The sequence below is a fragment of the Salvelinus fontinalis genome, chromosome 3, assembly GCF_029448725.1.
Source record: "Salvelinus fontinalis isolate EN_2023a chromosome 3, ASM2944872v1, whole genome shotgun sequence".
NCBI lineage: Eukaryota > Metazoa > Chordata > Actinopteri > Salmoniformes > Salmonidae > Salvelinus > Salvelinus fontinalis.
The window spans coordinates 68,045,609-68,067,119 of NC_074667.1; the positions used below are offsets into that span (position 1 = coordinate 68,045,609).

Here is a 21,511-nt window from a genome sequence, read left to right on the forward strand (position 1 = left end):
GACTCCTGGCCCCGGTTATTACAATCAGGAAAGACTCCTGGTTATTAGAGTTATGAATGACTCCTGGCCCCGGTTATTACAGTCAGGAAAGACTCCTGGCCCCGGTTATTACAATCAGGAAAGACTCCTGGTTATTAGAGTCAGGAATGACTCCTGGCCTTGGTTATTAGAGTCAGGAAAGACTCCTGGCCCCAGTTATTACAATCAGGAAAGACTCCTGGTTATTAGAGTCAGGAATGACTCCTGGCCCCGGTTATTACAGTCAGGAAAGATTCCTGGCCCCGGTTATTACAGTCAGGAAAGACTCCTGGTTATTACAGGCAGGAAAGACTCCTGGCCCCGGTTATTAGAGTCGGGATAGACTCCTGGCCCCGGTATTTAGCATCAGGAAAGACTCCTGGCCCTGGTTATTACAGTCAGGAAAGACTCCTGGCCCTGGTTATTAGCATCAGGAATGACTCCTGGCCCCAGTTATTAGCGTCAGGAAATGCTCCTGGCACTGGTTATTACAGTCAGGAAAGACTCCTGGTTATTAGAGTCAGGAATGACTCCTGGTCTCGGTTATTAGAGTCAGGAAAGACTCCTGACCCTGGTTATTACAGTCAGTAAAGACTCCTGGCCCTGGTTATTAGCGTCAGGAATGACTCCCTGCCCCGGTTATTAGAGTCAGGAATGACTCCCTGCCCCGGTTATTAGAGTCAGGAAAGACTCCTGGCCCCGGATATTAGTCAGGAAAGACTCCTGGTCCTACTCATATCAGGGTCATGTTCATTAGGCACCAAAAGGAAACAGTCTGAAACAGAGTGAAATGGGGAGGTACTATTTGTTGTTTTCTGTTGCGTGGTCTAATGGATAGTTGGGACATGAACCAGATGTTTCTCTGACATCAACAGGGGCGTTTGATCCCAACATTCCAGAGGAGGGTCCGTCGGCGCCCCCTCCTGGTTGGCTTGACTGTGTGACGGGGTACGACGAGCCCAAAGGAGGAGGTGAGAGACACACACACACACACACATACACGCTGAACTGTGAGGAAGAACGATGAGCCCAAAGGAGGGGGTGAGTCTCAGTCACTTTGTCTCCTCCTTTTCAGCTCATTCAGCTGTACGTTGACTCTTTTTAGAACACTACACTGTCATTTAGAACACTACACTGTCATTTAGAACACTACACTGTCATTTAGAACACTACACTGTCATTTAGAACACTACACTGTCATTTAGAACACTACACTGTCATTTAGAACACTACACTGTCATTTAGAATACTACACTGTCATTTAGAATACTACACTGTCATTTAGAATACTACACTGTCATTTAGAACACTACACTGTCATTTAGAACACTACACTGTCATTTAGAATACTACACTGTCATTTAGAATACTACACTGTCATTTAGAACACTACACTGTCATTCAGAACACTACACATTTAGAACACTACACTGTCATTTAGAACACTACACTGTCATTTAGAACACTACAATGTCATTTAGAACACTACATTGTCATTTAGAATACTACACTGTCATTTAGAATACTACACTGTCATTTAGAACACTACATTGTCATTTAGAATACTACACTGTCATTTAGAACACTACACTGTCATTTAGAACACTACACTGTCATTTAGAACACTACACTGTCATTTAGAACACCACACTGTCCTTTAGAACACCACACTGTCATTTAGAACACTACACTGTCATTTAGAATACTACACTGTCATTTAGAACACTACACTGTCATTTAGAACACTACACTGTCATTTAGAATACTACACTGTCATTTAGAACACTACACTGTCATTTAGAACACTATACTGTCATTTAGAACACTACACTGTCATTTAAAATACTACACTGTCATTTAGAACACTACACTGTCATTTAGAATACTACACTGTCATTTAGAACACTACACTGTCCTTTAGAATACTACAGTGTCATTTAGAATACTACACTGTCATTTAGAACACTACACTGTCATTTAGAACACTACACTGTCATTTAGAACACTACATTGTCATTTAGAACACTACATTGTCATTTAGAACACTACACTGTCATTTAGAACACTACACTGTCATTTAGAACACTACACTGTCATTTAGAATACTACACTGTCATTTAGAACACTGCTTTAGAACACTACACTGTCATTTAGAACACTACACTGTCCTTTAGAACACTACACTGTCATTTAGAACACTACACTGTCATTTAGAACACTACATTGTCATTTAGAACACTACACTGTCATTTAGAACACTACACTGTCATTTAGAACACTACACTGTCATTTAGAACACTACACTGTCATTTAGAATACTACACTGTCATTTAGAACACTACATTGTCATTTAGAACACTACACTGTCATTTAGAACACTACACTGTCATTTAGAACACTACACTGTCATTTAGAACACTACACTGTCATTTAGAACACTACATTGTCATTTAGAATATTACACCGCCATTTAGAACACTACACTGTCATTTAGAATACTACACTGTCATTTTGAATACTACACCGTCATTTAGAACACTACAATGTCATTTAGAACACTACACTGTCATTTAGAATACTACACTGTCATTTAGAATACTACACAGTCATTTAGAATACTACACAGTCATTTAGAACACTACACTGTCATTTAGAACACTACACTGTCATTTAGAACACTACATTGTCATTTTGAACACTACTTTTGAACACTACACTATCATTTAGAACACTACACTGTCATTTAGAACACTACACTGTCATTTAGAATACTACACTGTCATTTAGAACACTACACTGTCATTTAGAACACTACACTGTCATTTAGAACACTACATTGTCATTTAGAATACTACACCGTCATTTAGAACACTACACTGTCATTTAGAACACTACACTGTCATTTAGAACACTACACTGTCATTTAGAACACTACATTGTCATTTAGAATACTACACCGTCATTTAGAACACTACACTGTCATTTAGAACACTACACTGTCATTTAGAATACTACACTGTCATTTAGAATACTACACGTCATTTAGAACACTACACTGTCATTTAGAATACTACACTGTCATTTAGAATACTACACAGTAATTTAGAACACTACACTGTCATTTAGAACACTACACTGTCATTTAGAACACTACACTGTCATTTAGAATACTACACCGTCATTTAGAACACTACAATGTCATTTAGAACACTACACTGTCATTTAGAATACTACACTCTCATTTAGAATACTACACTGTCATTTAGAATACTACACAGTCATTTAGAACACTACACTGTCATTTAGAACACTACACTGTCATTTAGAACACTACATTGTCATTTTGAACACTACTTTAGAACACTACACTGTCATTTAGAACACTACACTGTCATTTTGAACACTACACTGTCATTTAGAACACTACACTGTCATTTAGAATACTACACTGTCATTTAGAACACTACACTGTCATTTAGAACACTACACTGTCATTTAGAACACTACACTGTCATTTAGAACACTACATTGTCATTTAGAATACTACACCGTCATTTAGAACACTACACTGTCATTTAGAACACTACACTGTCATTTAGAACACTACACTGTCATTTAGAACACTACATTGTCATTTAGAATACTACACCGTCATTTAGAACACTACACTGTCATTTAGAACACTACACTGTCATTTAGAATACTACACTGTCATTTAGAATACTACACCGTCATTTAGAACACTACACTGTCATTTAGAACACTACACTGTCATTTAGAATACTACACTGTCATTTAGAATACTACACTATCATTTAGAATACTACACAGTCATTTAGAACACTACACTGTCATTTAGAACACTACACTGTCATTTAGAACACTACATTGTCATTTTGAACACTACTTTAGAACACTACACTGTCATTTAGAACACTACATTGTCATTTAGAACACTACACTGTCATTTAGAACACTACACTGTCATTTAGAATACTACACTGCCATTTAGAATACTACACTGTCATTTAGAACACTACTTTAGAACACTACACTGTCATTTAGAACACTACATTGTCATTTAGAACACTACACTGTCATTTAGAACACTACACTGTCATTTAGAATACTACACCGTCATTTAGAACACTACACTGTCATTTAGAACACTACACTGTCATTTAGAATACTACACTGTCATTTAGAATACTACACTGTCATTTAGAATACTACACAGTCATTTAGAACACTACACTGTCATTTAGAACACTACACTGTCATTTAGAACACTACATTGTCATTTTGAACACTACTTTAGAACACTACACTGTCATTTAGAACACTACATTGTCATTTAGAACACTACACTGTCAGTTAGAACACTACACTGTCATTTAGAATACTACACTGTCATTTAGAATACTACACTGTCATTTAGAACACTACTTTAGAACACTACACTGTCATTTAGAACACTACATTGTCATTTAGAACACTACACTGTCATTTAGAACACTACACTGTCATTTAGAATACTACACTGTCATTTAGAACACTACACTGTCATTTAGAACACTACACTGTCATTTAGAACACTACATTGTCATTTTGAACACTACTTTAGAACACTACACTATCATTTAGAACACTACATTGTCATTTAGAACACTACACTGTCATTTAGAACACTACACTGTCATTTAGAACACTACATTGTCATTTAGAATACTACACCGTCATTTAGAACACTACACTGTCATTTAGAACACTACACTGTCATTTAGAACACTACACTGTCATTTAGAACACTACATTGTAATTTAGAATACTACACCGTCATTTAGAACACTACACTGTCATTTAGAACACTACACTGTCATTTAGAATACTACACTGTCATTTAGAATACTACACGTCATTTAGAACACTACACTGTCATTTAGAACACTACACTGTCATTTAGAATACTACACTGTCATTTAGAACACTACACTGTCATTTAGAATACTACACAGTCATTTAGAACACTACACTGTCATTTAGAACACTACACTGTCATTTAGAACACTACACTGTCATTTAGAATACTACACCGTCATTTAGAACACTACACTGTCATTTAGAACACTACATTGTCATTTAGAATACTACACCGTCATTTAGAACACTACACTGTCATTTAGAACACTACACTGTCATTTAGAATACTACACTGTCATTTAGAATACTACACCGTCATTTAGAACACTACACTGTCATTTAGAACACTACACTGTCATTTAGAATACTACACTGTCATTTAGAATACTACACTGTCATTTAGAATACTACACAGTCATTTAGAACACTACACTGTCATTTAGAACACTACACTGTCATTTAGAACACTACATTGTCATTTTGAACACTACTTTAGAACACTACACTGTCATTTAGAACACTACATTGTCATTTAGAACACTACACTGTCATTTAGAACACTACACTGTCATTTAGAACACTACATTGTCATTTTGAACACTACTTTAGAACACTACACTGTCATTTAGAACACTACATTGTCATTTAGAACACTACACTGTCATTTAGAACACTACACTGTCATTTAGAATACTACACTGTCATTTAGAACACTACACTGTCATTTAGAATACTACACAGTCATTTAGAACACTACACTGTCATTTAGAACACTACACTGTCATTTAGAACACTACATTGTCATTTTGAACACTACTTTAGAACACTACACTGTCATTTAGAACACTACATTGTCATTTAGAACACTACACTGTCATTTAGAACACTACACTGTCATTTAGAACACTACATTGTCATTTTGAACACTACTTTAGAACACTACACTGTCATTTAGAACACTACATTGTCATTTAGAACACTACACTGTCATTTAGAACACTACACTGTCATTTAGAATACTACACTGTCATTTAGAATACTACACTGTCATTTACAACACTACTTTAGAACACTACACTGTCATTTAGAACAGTACATTGTCATTTAGAACACTACACGGTCATTTAGAACACTACACTGTCATTTAGAATACTACACTGTCATTTAGAACACTACAATGTCATTTAGAACACTACACTGTCATTTAGAATACTACACTCTCATTTAGAATACTACACTGTCATTTAGAATACTACACAGTCATTTAGAACACTACACTGTCATTTAGAACACTACACTGTCATTTAGAACACTACATTGTCATTTTGAACACTACTTTAGAACACTACACTGTCATTTAGAACACTACACTGTCATTTTGAACACTACACTGTCATTTAGAACACTACACTGTCATTTAGAATACTACACTGTCATTTAGAACACTACACTGTCATTTAGAACACTACACTGTCATTTAGAACACTACACTGTCATTTAGAACACTACATTGTCATTTAGAATACTACACCGTCATTTAGAACACTACACTGTCATTTAGAACACTACACTGTCATTTAGAACACTACACTGTCATTTAGAACACTACATTGTCATTTAGAATACTACACCGTCATTTAGAACACTACACTGTCATTTAGAACACTACACTGTCATTTAGAATACTACACTGTCATTTAGAATACTACACCGTCATTTAGAACACTACACTGTCATTTAGAACACTACACTGTCATTTAGAATACTACACTGTCATTTAGAATACTACACTATCATTTAGAATACTACACAGTCATTTAGAACACTACACTGTCATTTAGAACACTACACTGTCATTTAGAACACTACATTGTCATTTTGAACACTACTTTAGAACACTACACTGTCATTTAGAACACTACATTGTCATTTAGAACACTACACTGTCATTTAGAACACTACACTGTCATTTAGAATACTACACTGCCATTTAGAATACTACACTGTCATTTAGAACACTACTTTAGAACACTACACTGTCATTTAGAACACTACATTGTCATTTAGAACACTACACTGTCATTTAGAACACTACACTGTCATTTAGAATACTACACCGTCATTTAGAACACTACACTGTCATTTAGAACACTACACTGTCATTTAGAATACTACACTGTCATTTAGAATACTACACTGTCATTTAGAATACTACACAGTCATTTAGAACACTACACTGTCATTTAGAACACTACACTGTCATTTAGAACACTACATTGTCATTTTGAACACTACTTTAGAACACTACACTGTCATTTAGAACACTACATTGTCATTTAGAACACTACACTGTCAGTTAGAACACTACACTGTCATTTAGAATACTACACTGTCATTTAGAATACTACACTGTCATTTAGAACACTACTTTAGAACACTACACTGTCATTTAGAACACTACATTGTCATTTAGAACACTACACTGTCATTTAGAACACTACACTGTCATTTAGAATACTACACTGTCATTTAGAACACTACACTGTCATTTAGAACACTACACTGTCATTTAGAACACTACATTGTCATTTTGAACACTACTTTAGAACACTACACTATCATTTAGAACACTACATTGTCATTTAGAACACTACACTGTCATTTAGAACACTACACTGTCATTTAGAACACTACATTGTCATTTAGAATACTACACCGTCATTTAGAACACTACACTGTCATTTAGAACACTACACTGTCATTTAGAACACTACACTGTCATTTAGAACACTACATTGTCATTTAGAATACTACACCGTCATTTAGAACACTACACTGTCATTTAGAACACTACACTGTCATTTAGAATACTACACTGTCATTTAGAATACTACACGTCATTTAGAACACTACACTGTCATTTAGAACACTACACTGTCATTTAGAATACTACACTGTCATTTAGAACACTACACTGTCATTTAGAATACTACACAGTCATTTAGAACACTACACTGTCATTTAGAACACTACACTGTCATTTAGAACACTACACTGTCATTTAGAATACTACACCGTCATTTAGAACACTACACTGTCATTTAGAACACTACATTGTCATTTAGAATACTACACCGTCATTTAGAACACTACACTGTCATTTAGAACACTACACTGTCATTTAGAATACTACACTGTCATTTAGAATACTACACCGTCATTTAGAACACTACACTGTCATTTAGAACACTACACTGTCATTTAGAATACTACACTGTCATTTAGAATACTACACTGTCATTTAGAATACTACACAGTCATTTAGAACACTACACTGTCATTTAGAACACTACACTGTCATTTAGAACACTACATTGTCATTTTGAACACTACTTTAGAACACTACACTGTCATTTAGAACACTACATTGTCATTTAGAACACTACACTGTCATTTAGAACACTACACTGTCATTTAGAACACTACATTGTCATTTTGAACACTACTTTAGAACACTACACTGTCATTTAGAACACTACATTGTCATTTAGAACACTACACTGTCATTTAGAACACTACACTGTCATTTAGAATACTACACTGTCATTTAGAACACTACACTGTCATTTAGAATACTACACAGTCATTTAGAACACTACACTGTCATTTAGAACACTACACTGTCATTTAGAACACTACATTGTCATTTTGAACACTACTTTAGAACACTACACTGTCATTTAGAACACTACATTGTCATTTAGAACACTACACTGTCATTTAGAACACTACACTGTCATTTAGAACACTACATTGTCATTTTGAACACTACTTTAGAACACTACACTGTCATTTAGAACACTACATTGTCATTTAGAACACTACACTGTCATTTAGAACACTACACTGTCATTTAGAATACTACACTGTCATTTAGAATACTACACTGTCATTTACAACACTACTTTAGAACACTACACTGTCATTTAGAACACTACATTGTCATTTAGAACACTACACGGTCATTTAGAACACTACACTGTCATTTAGAATACTACACTGTCATTTAGAACACTACACTGTCATTTAGAACACTACACTGTCATTTAGAACACTACATTGTCATTTTGAACACTACTTTAGAACACTACACTATCATTTAGAACACTACATTGTCATTTAGAACACTACACTGTCATTTAGAACACTACACTGTCATTTAGAATACCACACTGTCATTTAGAACACTACACTGTCATTTAGAACACTACATTGTCATTTAGAATACTACACTGTCATTTAGAACACTACATTGTCATTTAGAATACTACACCGTCATTTAGAACACTACACTGTCATTTAGAATACTACACTGTCATTTAGAACACTACTTTAGAACACTGCACTGTCATTTAGAACACTACATTGTCATTTAGAACACTACACTGTCATTTAGAACACTACACTGTCATTTAGAATACTACACTGTCATTTAGAACACTACACTGTCATTTAGAACACTACACTGTCATTTAGAACACTACATTGTCATTTTGAACACTACTTTAGAACACTACACTATCATTTAGAACACTACATTGTCATTTAGAACACTACACTGTCATTTAGAACACTACACTGTCATTTAGAATACCACACTGTCATTTAGAACACTACACTGTCATTTAGAACACTACACTGTCATTTAGAACACTACACTGTCATTTAGAACACTACATTGTCATTTAGAATACTACACCGTCATTTAGAACACTACACTGTCATTTAGAACACTACACTGTCATTTAGAACACTACATTGTCATTTAGAATACTACACCGTCATTTAGAACACTACACTGTCATTTAGAACACTACACTGTCATTTAGAATACTACACTGTCATTTAGAATACTACACGTCATTTAGAACACTACACTGTCATTTAGAACACTACACTGTCATTTAGAATACTACACTGTCATTTAGAATACTACACTGTTATTTAGAACACTACACAGTCATGTCGAACACTACACTGTCATTTAGAACACTACACTATCATTTAGAACACTACATTGTCATTTAGAACACTACACTGTCATTTAGAACACTACACTGTCATTTAGAATACCACACTGTCATTTAGAACACTACACTGTCATTTAGAACACTACATTGTCATTTAGAATACTACACTGTCATTTAGAACACTACATTGTCATTTAGAATACTACACCGTCATTTAGAACACTACACTGTCATTTAGAATACTACACTGTCATTTAGAACACTACTTTAGAACACTGCACTGTCATTTAGAACACTACATTGTCATTTAGAACACTACACTGTCATTTAGAACACTACACTGTCATTTAGAATACTACACTGTCATTTAGAACACTACACTGTCATTTAGAACACTACACTGTCATTTAGAACACTACATTGTCATTTTGAACACTACTTTAGAACACTACACTATCATTTAGAACACTACATTGTCATTTAGAACACTACACTGTCATTTAGAACACTACACTGTCATTTAGAATACCACACTGTCATTTAGAACACTACACTGTCATTTAGAACACTACACTGTCATTTAGAACACTACACTGTCATTTAGAACACTACATTGTCATTTAGAATACTACACCGTAATTTAGAACACTACACTGTCATTTAGAACACTACACTGTCATTTAGAACACTACATTGTCATTTAGAATACTACACCGTCATTTAGAACACTACACTGTCATTTAGAACACTACATTGTCATTTAGAATACTACACCGTCATTTAGAACACTACACTGTCATTTAGAACACTACACTGTCATTTAGAATACTACACTGTCATTTAGAATACTACACGTCATTTAGAACACTACACTGTCATTTAGAACACTACACTGTCATTTAGAATACTACACTGTCATTTAGAATACTACACTGTTATTTAGAACACTACACAGTCATGTCGAACACTACACTGTCATTTAGAACACTACACTGTCATTTAGAACACTACATTGTCATTTAGAATACTACACCGTCATTTAGAATACTACACTGTCATTTAGAACACTACACTGTCATTTAGAATACTACACAGTCATTTAGAACACTACACTGTCATTTAGAACACTACACTGTCATTTAGAACACTACACTGTCATTTAGAATACTACACCGTCATTTAGAACACTACACTGTCATTTAGAACACTACATTGTCATTTAGAATACTACACCGTCATTTAGAACACTACACTGTCATTTAGAACACTACACTGTCATTTAGAATACTACACTGTCATTTAGAATACTACACCGTCATTTAGAACACTACACTGTCATTTAGAACACTACACTGTCATTTAGAATACTACACTGTCATTTAGAATACTACACTGTCATTTAGAATACTACACAGTCATTTAGAACACTACACTGTCATTTAGAACACTACACTGTCATTTAGAACACTACATTGTCATTTTGAACACTACTTTAGAACACTATACTGTCATTTAGAACACTACATTGTCATTTAGAACACTACACTGTCATTTAGAACACTACACTGTCATTTAGAACACTACATTGTCATTTTGAACACTACTTTAGAACACTACACTGTCATTTAGAACACTACATTGTCATTTAGAACACTACACTGTCATTTAGAACACTACACTGTCATTTAGAATACTACACTGTCATTTAGAATACTACACTGTCATTTAGAATACTACACAGTCATTTAGAACACTACACTGTCATTTAGAACACTACACTGTCATTTAGAACACTACACTGTCATTTAGAACACTACACTGTCATTTAGAATACTACACTGTCATTTAGAATACTACACTGTCATTTAGAACACTACTTTAGAACACTACACTGTCATTTAGAACACTACATTGTCATTTAGAACACTACACTGTCATTTAGAACACTACACTGTCATTTAGAATACTACACTGTCATTTAGAACACTACACTGTCATTTAGAACACTACACTGTCATTTAGAACACTACATTGTCATTTTGAACACTACTTTAGAACACTACACTATCATTTAGAACACTACATTGTCATTTAGAACACTACACTGTCATTTAGAACACTACACTGTCATTTAGAATACCACACTGTCATTTAGAACACTACACTGTCATTTAGAACACTACATTGTCATTTAGAATACTACACTGTCATTTAGAACACTACATTGTCATTTAGAATACTACACCGTCATTTAGAACACTACACTGTCATTTAGAATACTACACTGTCATTTAGAACACTACTTTAGAACACTGCACTGTCATTTAGAACACTACATTGTCATTTAGAACACTACACTGTCATTTAGAACACTACACTGTCATTTAGAATACTACACTGTCATTTAGAACACTACACTGTCATTTAGAACACTACACTGTCATTTAGAACACTACATTGTCATTTTGAACACTACTTTAGAACACTACACTATCATTTAGAACACTACATTGTCATTTAGAACACTACACTGTCATTTAGAACACTACACTGTCATTTAGAATACCACACTGTCATTTAGAACACTACACTGTCATTTAGAACACTACACTGTCATTTAGAACACTACACTGTCATTTAGAACACTACATTGTCATTTAGAATACTACACCGTCATTTAGAACACTACACTGTCATTTAGAACACTACACTGTCATTTAGAACACTACATTGTCATTTAGAATACTACACCGTCATTTAGAACACTACACTGTCATTTAGAACACTACACTGTCATTTAGAATACTACACTGTCATTTAGAATACTACACGTCATTTAGAACACTACACTGTCATTTAGAACACTACACTGTCATTTAGAATACTACACTGTCATTTAGAATACTACACTGTTATTTAGAACACTACACAGTCATGTCGAACACTACACTGTCATTTAGAACACTACACTGTCATTTAGAACACTACATTGTCATTTAGAATACTACACCGTCATTTAGAACACTACACTGTCATTTAGAACACTACACTGTCATTTAGAATACTACACTTTCATTTAGAATACTACACCGTCATTTAGAACACTACACTGTCATTTAGAACACTACACTGTCATTTAGAATACTACACTGTCATTTAGAATACTACACTGTCATTTAGAATACTACACAGTCATTTAGAACACTACACTGTCATTTAGAACACTACACTGTCATTTAGAACACTACATTGTCATTTTGAACACTACTTTAGAACACTACACTGTCATTTAGAACACTACATTGTCATTTAGAATACTACACTGTCATTTAGAGTACTACACTGTCATTTAGAACACTACTTTAGAACACTACACTGTCATTTAGAACACTACACTGTCATTTAGAATACTACACTGTCATTTAGAATACTACACGTCATTTAGAACACTACTTTAGAACACTACACTGTCATTTAGAACACTACATTGTCATTTAGAACACTACACTGTCATTTAGAACACTACACTGTCATTTAGAATACTACACTGTCATTTAGAACACTACACTGTCATTTAGAACACTACACTGTCATTTAGAACACTACATTGTCATTTTGAACACTACTTTAGAACACTACACTATCATTTAGAACACTACATTGTCATTTAGAACACTACACTGTCATTTAGAACACTACACTGTCATTTAGAATACCACACTGTCATTTAGAACACTACACTGTCATTTAGAACACTACATTGTCATTTAGAATACTACACTGCCATTTAGAACACTACATTGTCATTTAGAATACTACACCGTCATTTAGAACACTACACTGTCATTTAGAATACTACACTGTCATTTAGAACACTACTTTAGAACACTGCACTGTCATTTAGAACACTACATTGTCATTTAGAACACTACACTGTCATTTAGAACACTACACTGTCATTTAGAATACTACACTGTCATTTAGAACACTACACTGTCATTTAGAACACTACACTGTCATTTAGAACACTACATTGTCATTTTGAACACTACTTTAGAACACTACACTATCATTTAGAACACTACATTGTCATTTAGAACACTACACTGTCATTTAGAACACTACACTGTCATTTAGAATACCACACTGTCATTTAGAACACTACACTGTCATTTAGAACACTACACTGTCATTTAGAACACTACACTGTCATTTAGAACACTACATTGTCATTTAGAATACTACACCGTCATTTAGAACACTACACTGTCATTTAGAACACTACACTGTCATTTAGAACACTACATTGTCATTTAGAATACTACACCGTCATTTAGAACACTACACTGTCATTTAGAACACTACACTGTCATTTAGAATACTACACTGTCATTTAGAATACTACACGTCATTTAGAACACTACACTGTCATTTAGAACACTACACTGTCATTTAGAATACTACACTGTCATTTAGAATACTACACTGTTATTTAGAACACTACACAGTCATGTCGAACACTACACTGTCATTTAGAACACTACACTGTCATTTAGAACACTACATTGTCATTTAGAATACTACACCGTCATTTAGAACACTACACTGTCATTTAGAACACTACACTGTCATTTAGAATACTACACTTTCATTTAGAATACTACACCGTCATTTAGAACACTACACTGTCATTTAGAACACTACACTGTCATTTAGAATACTACACTGTCATTTAGAATACTACACTGTCATTTAGAATACTACACAGTCATTTAGAACACTACACTGTCATTTAGAACACTACACTGTCATTTAGAACACTACATTGTCATTTTGAACACTACTTTAGAACACTACACTGTCATTTAGAACACTACATTGTCATTTAGAATACTACACTGTCATTTAGAGTACTACACTGTCATTTAGAACACTACTTTAGAACACTACACTGTCATTTAGAACACTACACTGTCATTTAGAATACTACACTGTCATTTAGAATACTACACGTCATTTAGAACACTACACTGTCATTTAGAACACTACACTGTCATTTAGAATACTACACTGTCATTTAGAATACTACACTGTCATTTAGAATACTACACATTCATTTAGAACACTACACTGTCATTTAGAACACTACACTGTCATTTAGAACACTACACTGTCATTTAGAATACTACACCGTCATTTAGAACACTACACTGTCATTTAGAACACTACATTGTCATTTAGAATACTACACCGTCATTTAGAACACTACACTGTCATTTAGAACACTACACTGTCATTTAGAATACTACACTGTCATTTAGAATACTACACCGTCATTTAGAACACTACACTGTCATTTAGAACACTACACTGTCATTTAGAATACTACACTGTCATTTAGAATACTACACTGTCATTTAGAATACTACACAGTCATTTAGAACACTACACTGTCATTTAGAACACTACACTGTCATTTAGAACACTACATTGTCATTTTGAACACTACTTTAGAACACTACACTGTCATTTAGAACACTACATTGTCATTTAGAACACTACACTGTCATTTAGAACACTACACTGTCATTTAGAACACTACATTGTCATTTTGAACACTACTTTAGAACACTACACTGTCATTTAGAACACTACATTGTCATTTAGAACACTACACTGTCATTTAGAACACTACACTGTCATTTAGAATACTACACTGTCATTTAGAATACTACACTGTCATTTAGAATACTACACAGTCATTTAGAACACTACACTGTCATTTAGAACACTACACTGTCATTTAGAACACTACATTGTCATTTTGAACACTACTTTAGAACACTACACTGTCATTTAGAACACTACATTGTCATTTAGAACACTACACTGTCATTTAGAACACTACACTGTCATTTAGAACACTACATTGTCATTTTGAACACTACTTTAGAACACTACACTGTCATTTAGAACACTACATTGTCATTTAGAACACTACACTGTCATTTAGAACACTACACTGTCATTTAGAATACTACACTGTCATTTAGAATACTACACTGTCATTTAGAACACTACTTTAGAACACTACACTGTCATTTAGAACACTACATTGTCATTTAGAACACTACACTGTCATTTAGAACACTACACTGTCATTTAGAATACTACACTGTCATTTAGAACACTACACTGTCATTTAGAACACTACACTGTCATTTAGAACACTACATTGTCATTTTGAACACTACTTTAGAACACTACACTATCATTTAGAACACTACATTGTCATTTAGAACACTACACTGTCATTTAGAACACTACACTGTCATTTAGAATACCACACTGTCATTTAGAACACTACACTGTCATTTAGAACACTACACTGTCATTTAGAACACTACACTGTCATTTAGAACACTACATTGTCATTTAGAATACTACACCGTCATTTAGAACACTACACTGTCATTTAGAACACTACACTGTCATTTAGAACACTACATTGTCATTTAGAATACTACACCGTCATTTAGAACACTACACTGTCATTTAGAACACTACACTGTCATTTAGAATACTACACTGTCATTTAGAATACTACACGTCATTTAGAACACTACACTGTCATTTAGAACACTACACTGTCATTTAGAATACTACACTGTTATTTAGAACACTACACAGTCATGTCGAACACTACACTGTCATTTAGAACACTACACTGTCATTTAGAACACTACATTGTCATTTAGAATACTACACCGTCATTTAGAACACTACACTGTCATTTAGAACACTACACTGTCATTTAGAATACTACACTGTCATTTAGAATACTACACCGTCATTTAGAACACTACACTGTCATTTAGAACACTACACTGTCATTTAGAATACTACACTGTCATTTAGAATACTACACTGTCATTTAGAATAGTACACAGTCATTTAGAACACTACACTGTCATTTAGAACACTACACTGTCATTTAGAACACTACATTGTCATTTTGAACACTACTTTAGAACACTACACTGTCATTTAGAACACTACATTGTCATTTAGAACACTACACTGTCATTTAGAACACTACACTGTCATTTAGAATACTACACTGTCATTTAGAGTACTACACTGTCATTTAGAACACTACTTTAGAACACTACACTGTCATTTAGAACACTACATTGTCATTTAGAACACTACACTGTCATTTAGAACACTACACTGTCATTTAGAATACTACACTGTCATTTAGAACACTACACTCTCATTTAGAACACTACATTGTCATTTTGAACACTACACTGTCATTTAGAACACTACACTGTCATTTAGAATACTACACTGTCATTTAGAACACTACACTGTCATTTAGAATACTACACTGTCATTTAGAACACTACACTGTCATTTAGAATACTACACCGTCATTTAGAACACTACACTGTCATTTAGAACACTACACTGTCATTTAGAATACTACACTGTCATTTAGAATACTACACTGTCATTTAGAATACTACACAGTCATTTAGAACACTACACTGTCATTTAGAACACTACATTGTCATTTAGAACACTACATTGTCATTTTGAACACTACTTTAGAACACTACACTGTCATTTAGAACACTACATTGTCATTTAGAACACTACACTGTCATTTAGAACACTACACTGTCATTTAGTATACTACACTGTCATTTAGAATACTACACTGTCATTTAGAACACTACTTTAGAACACTACACTGTCATTTAGAACACTACATTGTCATTTAGAACACTACACTCTCATTTAGAACACTACACTGTCATTTAGAATACTACACTGTCATTTAGAACACTACACTGTCATTTAGAACACTACACTGTCATTTAGAACACTACATTGTCATTTTGAACACTACTTTAGAACACTACACTATCATTTAGAACACTACATTGTCATTTAGAACACTACACTGTCATTTAGAACACTACACTGTCATTTAGAATACTACACTGTCATTTAGAACACTACACTGTCATTTAGCACACTACACTGTCATTTAGAACACTACACTGTCATTTAGAACACTACATTGTCATTTAGAATACTACACCGTCATTTAGAACACTACACTGTCATTTAGAACACTACACTGTCATTTAGAATACTACACTGTCATTTAGAATACTACACAGTCATTTAGAACACTACACTGTCATTTAGAACACTACACTGTCATTTAGAATACTACACTGTCATTTAGAATACTACACTGTCATTTAGAATACTACACAGTCATTTAGAACACTACACTGTCATTTAGAACACTACACTGTCATTTAGAACACTACACTGTCATTTAGAATACTACACCGTCATTTAGAACACTACAATGTCATTTAGAACACTACACTGTCATTTAGAATACTACACTGTCATTTAGAATACTACACAGTCATTTAGAACACTACACTGTCATTTAGAACACTACACTGTCATTTAGAACACTACATTGTCATTTTGAACACTACTTTAGAACACTACACTGTCATTTAGAACACTACATTGTCATTTAGAACACTACACTGTCATTTAGAACACTACACTGTCATTTAGAACACTACACTGTCATTTAGAACACTACACTGTCATTTAGAACACTACATTGTCATTTAGAATACTACACCGTCATTTAGAACACTACACTATCATTTAGAACACTACACTGTCATTTAGAACACTACACTGTCATTTAGAACACTACATTGTCATTTAGAATACTACATTGTCATTTAGAACACTACACTGTCATTTAGAACACTACACTGTCATTTAGAATACTACACTGTCATTTAGAATACTACACCGTCATTTAGAACACTACACTGTCATTTAGAACACTACACTGTCATTTAGAATACTACACTGTCATTTAGAATACTACACTGTCATTTAGAATACTACACAGTCATTTAGAACACTACACTGTCATTTAGAACACTACATTGTCATTTAGAACACTACACTGTCATTTTGAACACTACTTTAGAACACTACACTGTCATTTAGAACACTACATTGTCATTTAGAACACTACACTGTCATTTAGAACACTACACTGTCATTTAGAATACTACACTGTCATTTAGAATACTACACTGTCATTTAGAACACTACACTGTCATTTAGAACACTACATTGTCATTTTGAACACTACTTTAGAACACTACACTGTCATTTAGAACACTACATTGTCATTTAGAACACTACACTGTCATTTAGAACACTACACTGTCATTTAGAACACTACATTGTCATTTTGAACACTACTTTAGAACACTACACTGTCATTTAGAACACTACATTGTCATTTAGAACACTACACTGTCATTTAGAACACTACACTGTCATTTAGAATACTACACTGTCATTTAGAATACTACACTGTCATTTACAACACTACTTTAGAACACTACACTGTCATTTAGAACACTACATTGTCATTTAGAACACTACACGGTCATTTAGAACACTACACTGTCATTTAGAATACTACACTGTCATTTAGAACACTACACTGTCATTTAGAACACTACACTGTCATTTAGAACACTACATTGTCATTTTGAACACTACTTTAGAACACTACACTATCATTTAGAACACTACATTGTCATTTAGAACACTACACTGTCATTTAGAACACTACACTGTCATTTAGAATACCACACTGTCATTTAGAACACTACACTGTCATTTAGAACACTACATTGTCATTTAGAATACTACACTGTCATTTAGAACACTACATTGTCATTTAGAATACTACACTGTCATTTAGAACACTACACTGTCATTTAGAATACTACACTGTCATTTAGAACACTACTTTAGAACACTGCACTGTCATTTAGAACACTACATTGTCATTTAGAACACTACACTGTCATTTAGAACACTACACTGTCATTTAGAATACTACACTGTCATTTAGAACACTACACTGTCATTTAGAACACTACACTGTCATTTAGAACACTACATTGTCATTTTGAACACTACTTTAGAACACTACACTATCATTTAGAACACTACATTGTCATTTAGAACACTACACTGTCATTTAGAACACTACACTGTCATTTAGAATACCACACTGTCATTTAGAACACTACACTGTCATTTAGAACACTACACTGTCATTTAGAACACTACACTGTCATTTAGAACACTACATTGTCATTTAGAATACTACACCGTCATTTAGAACACTACACTGTCATTTAGAACACTACACTGTCATTTAGAACACTACATTGTCATTTAGAATACTACACCGTCATTTAGAACACTACACTGTCATTTAGAACACTACACTGTCATTTAGAATACTACACTGTCATTTAGAATACTACACGTCATTTAGAACACTACACTGTCATTTAGAACACTACACTGTCATTTAGAATACTACACTGTCATTTAGAATACTACACTGTTATTTAGAACACTACACAGTCATGTCGAACACTACACTGTCATTTAGAACACTACACTATCATTTAGAACACTACATTGTCATTTAGAACACTACACTGTCATTTAGAACACTACACTGTCATTTAGAATACCACACTGTCATTTAGAACACTACACTGTCATTTAGAACACTACATTGTCATTTAGAATACTACACTGTCATTTAGAACACTACATTGTCATTTAGAATACTACACCGTCATTTAGAACACTACACTGTCATTTAGAATACTACACTGTCATTTAGAACACTACTTTAGAACACTGCACTGTCATTTAGAACACTACATTGTCATTTAGAACACTACACTGTCATTTAGAACACTACACTGTCATTTAGAATACTACACTGTCATTTAGAACACTACACTGTCATTTAGAACACTACACTGTCATTTAGAACACTACATTGTCATTTTGAACACTACTTTAGAACACTACACTATCATTTAGAACACTACATTGTCATTTAGAACACTACACTGTCATTTAGAACACTACACTGTCATTTAGAACACCACACTGTCATTTAGAACACTACACTGTCATTTAGAACACTCACTGTCATTTAGAACACTACACTGTCATTTAGAACACTACATTGTCATTTAGAATACTACACCGTCATTTAGAACACTACACTGTCATTTAGAACACTACACTGTCATTTAGAACACTACATTGTCATTTAGAATACTACACCGTCATTTAGAACACTACACTGTCATTTAGAACACTACATTGTCATTTAGAATACTACACCGTCATTTAGAACACTACACTGTCATTTAGAACACTACACTGTCATTTAGAATACTACACTGTCATTTAGAATACTACACGTCATTTAGAACACTACACTGTCATTTAGAACACTACACTGTCATTTAGAATACTACACTGTCATTTAGAATACTACACTGTTATTTAGAACACTACACAGTCATGTCGAACACTACACTGTCATTTAGAACACTACACTGTCATTTAGAACACTACATTGT

At 33.9% G+C, this 21,511-nt stretch overlaps 1 protein-coding gene across 1 annotated transcript in view; it reads left to right on the forward strand.

Annotated features, from left to right (window-relative positions):
- ssuh2.1 (ssu-2 homolog, tandem duplicate 1) overlaps positions 1 to 21,511 on the forward strand; it is a 67,172-nt gene that overhangs the window by 23,405 nt on the left and 22,256 nt on the right. The window contains exon 2 of the mRNA XM_055917860.1: positions 894 to 989. Coding sequence (XP_055773835.1) covers positions 894 to 989 — 96 coding nt within the window. The remainder of the gene's footprint in view (positions 1 to 893; positions 990 to 21,511) is intronic.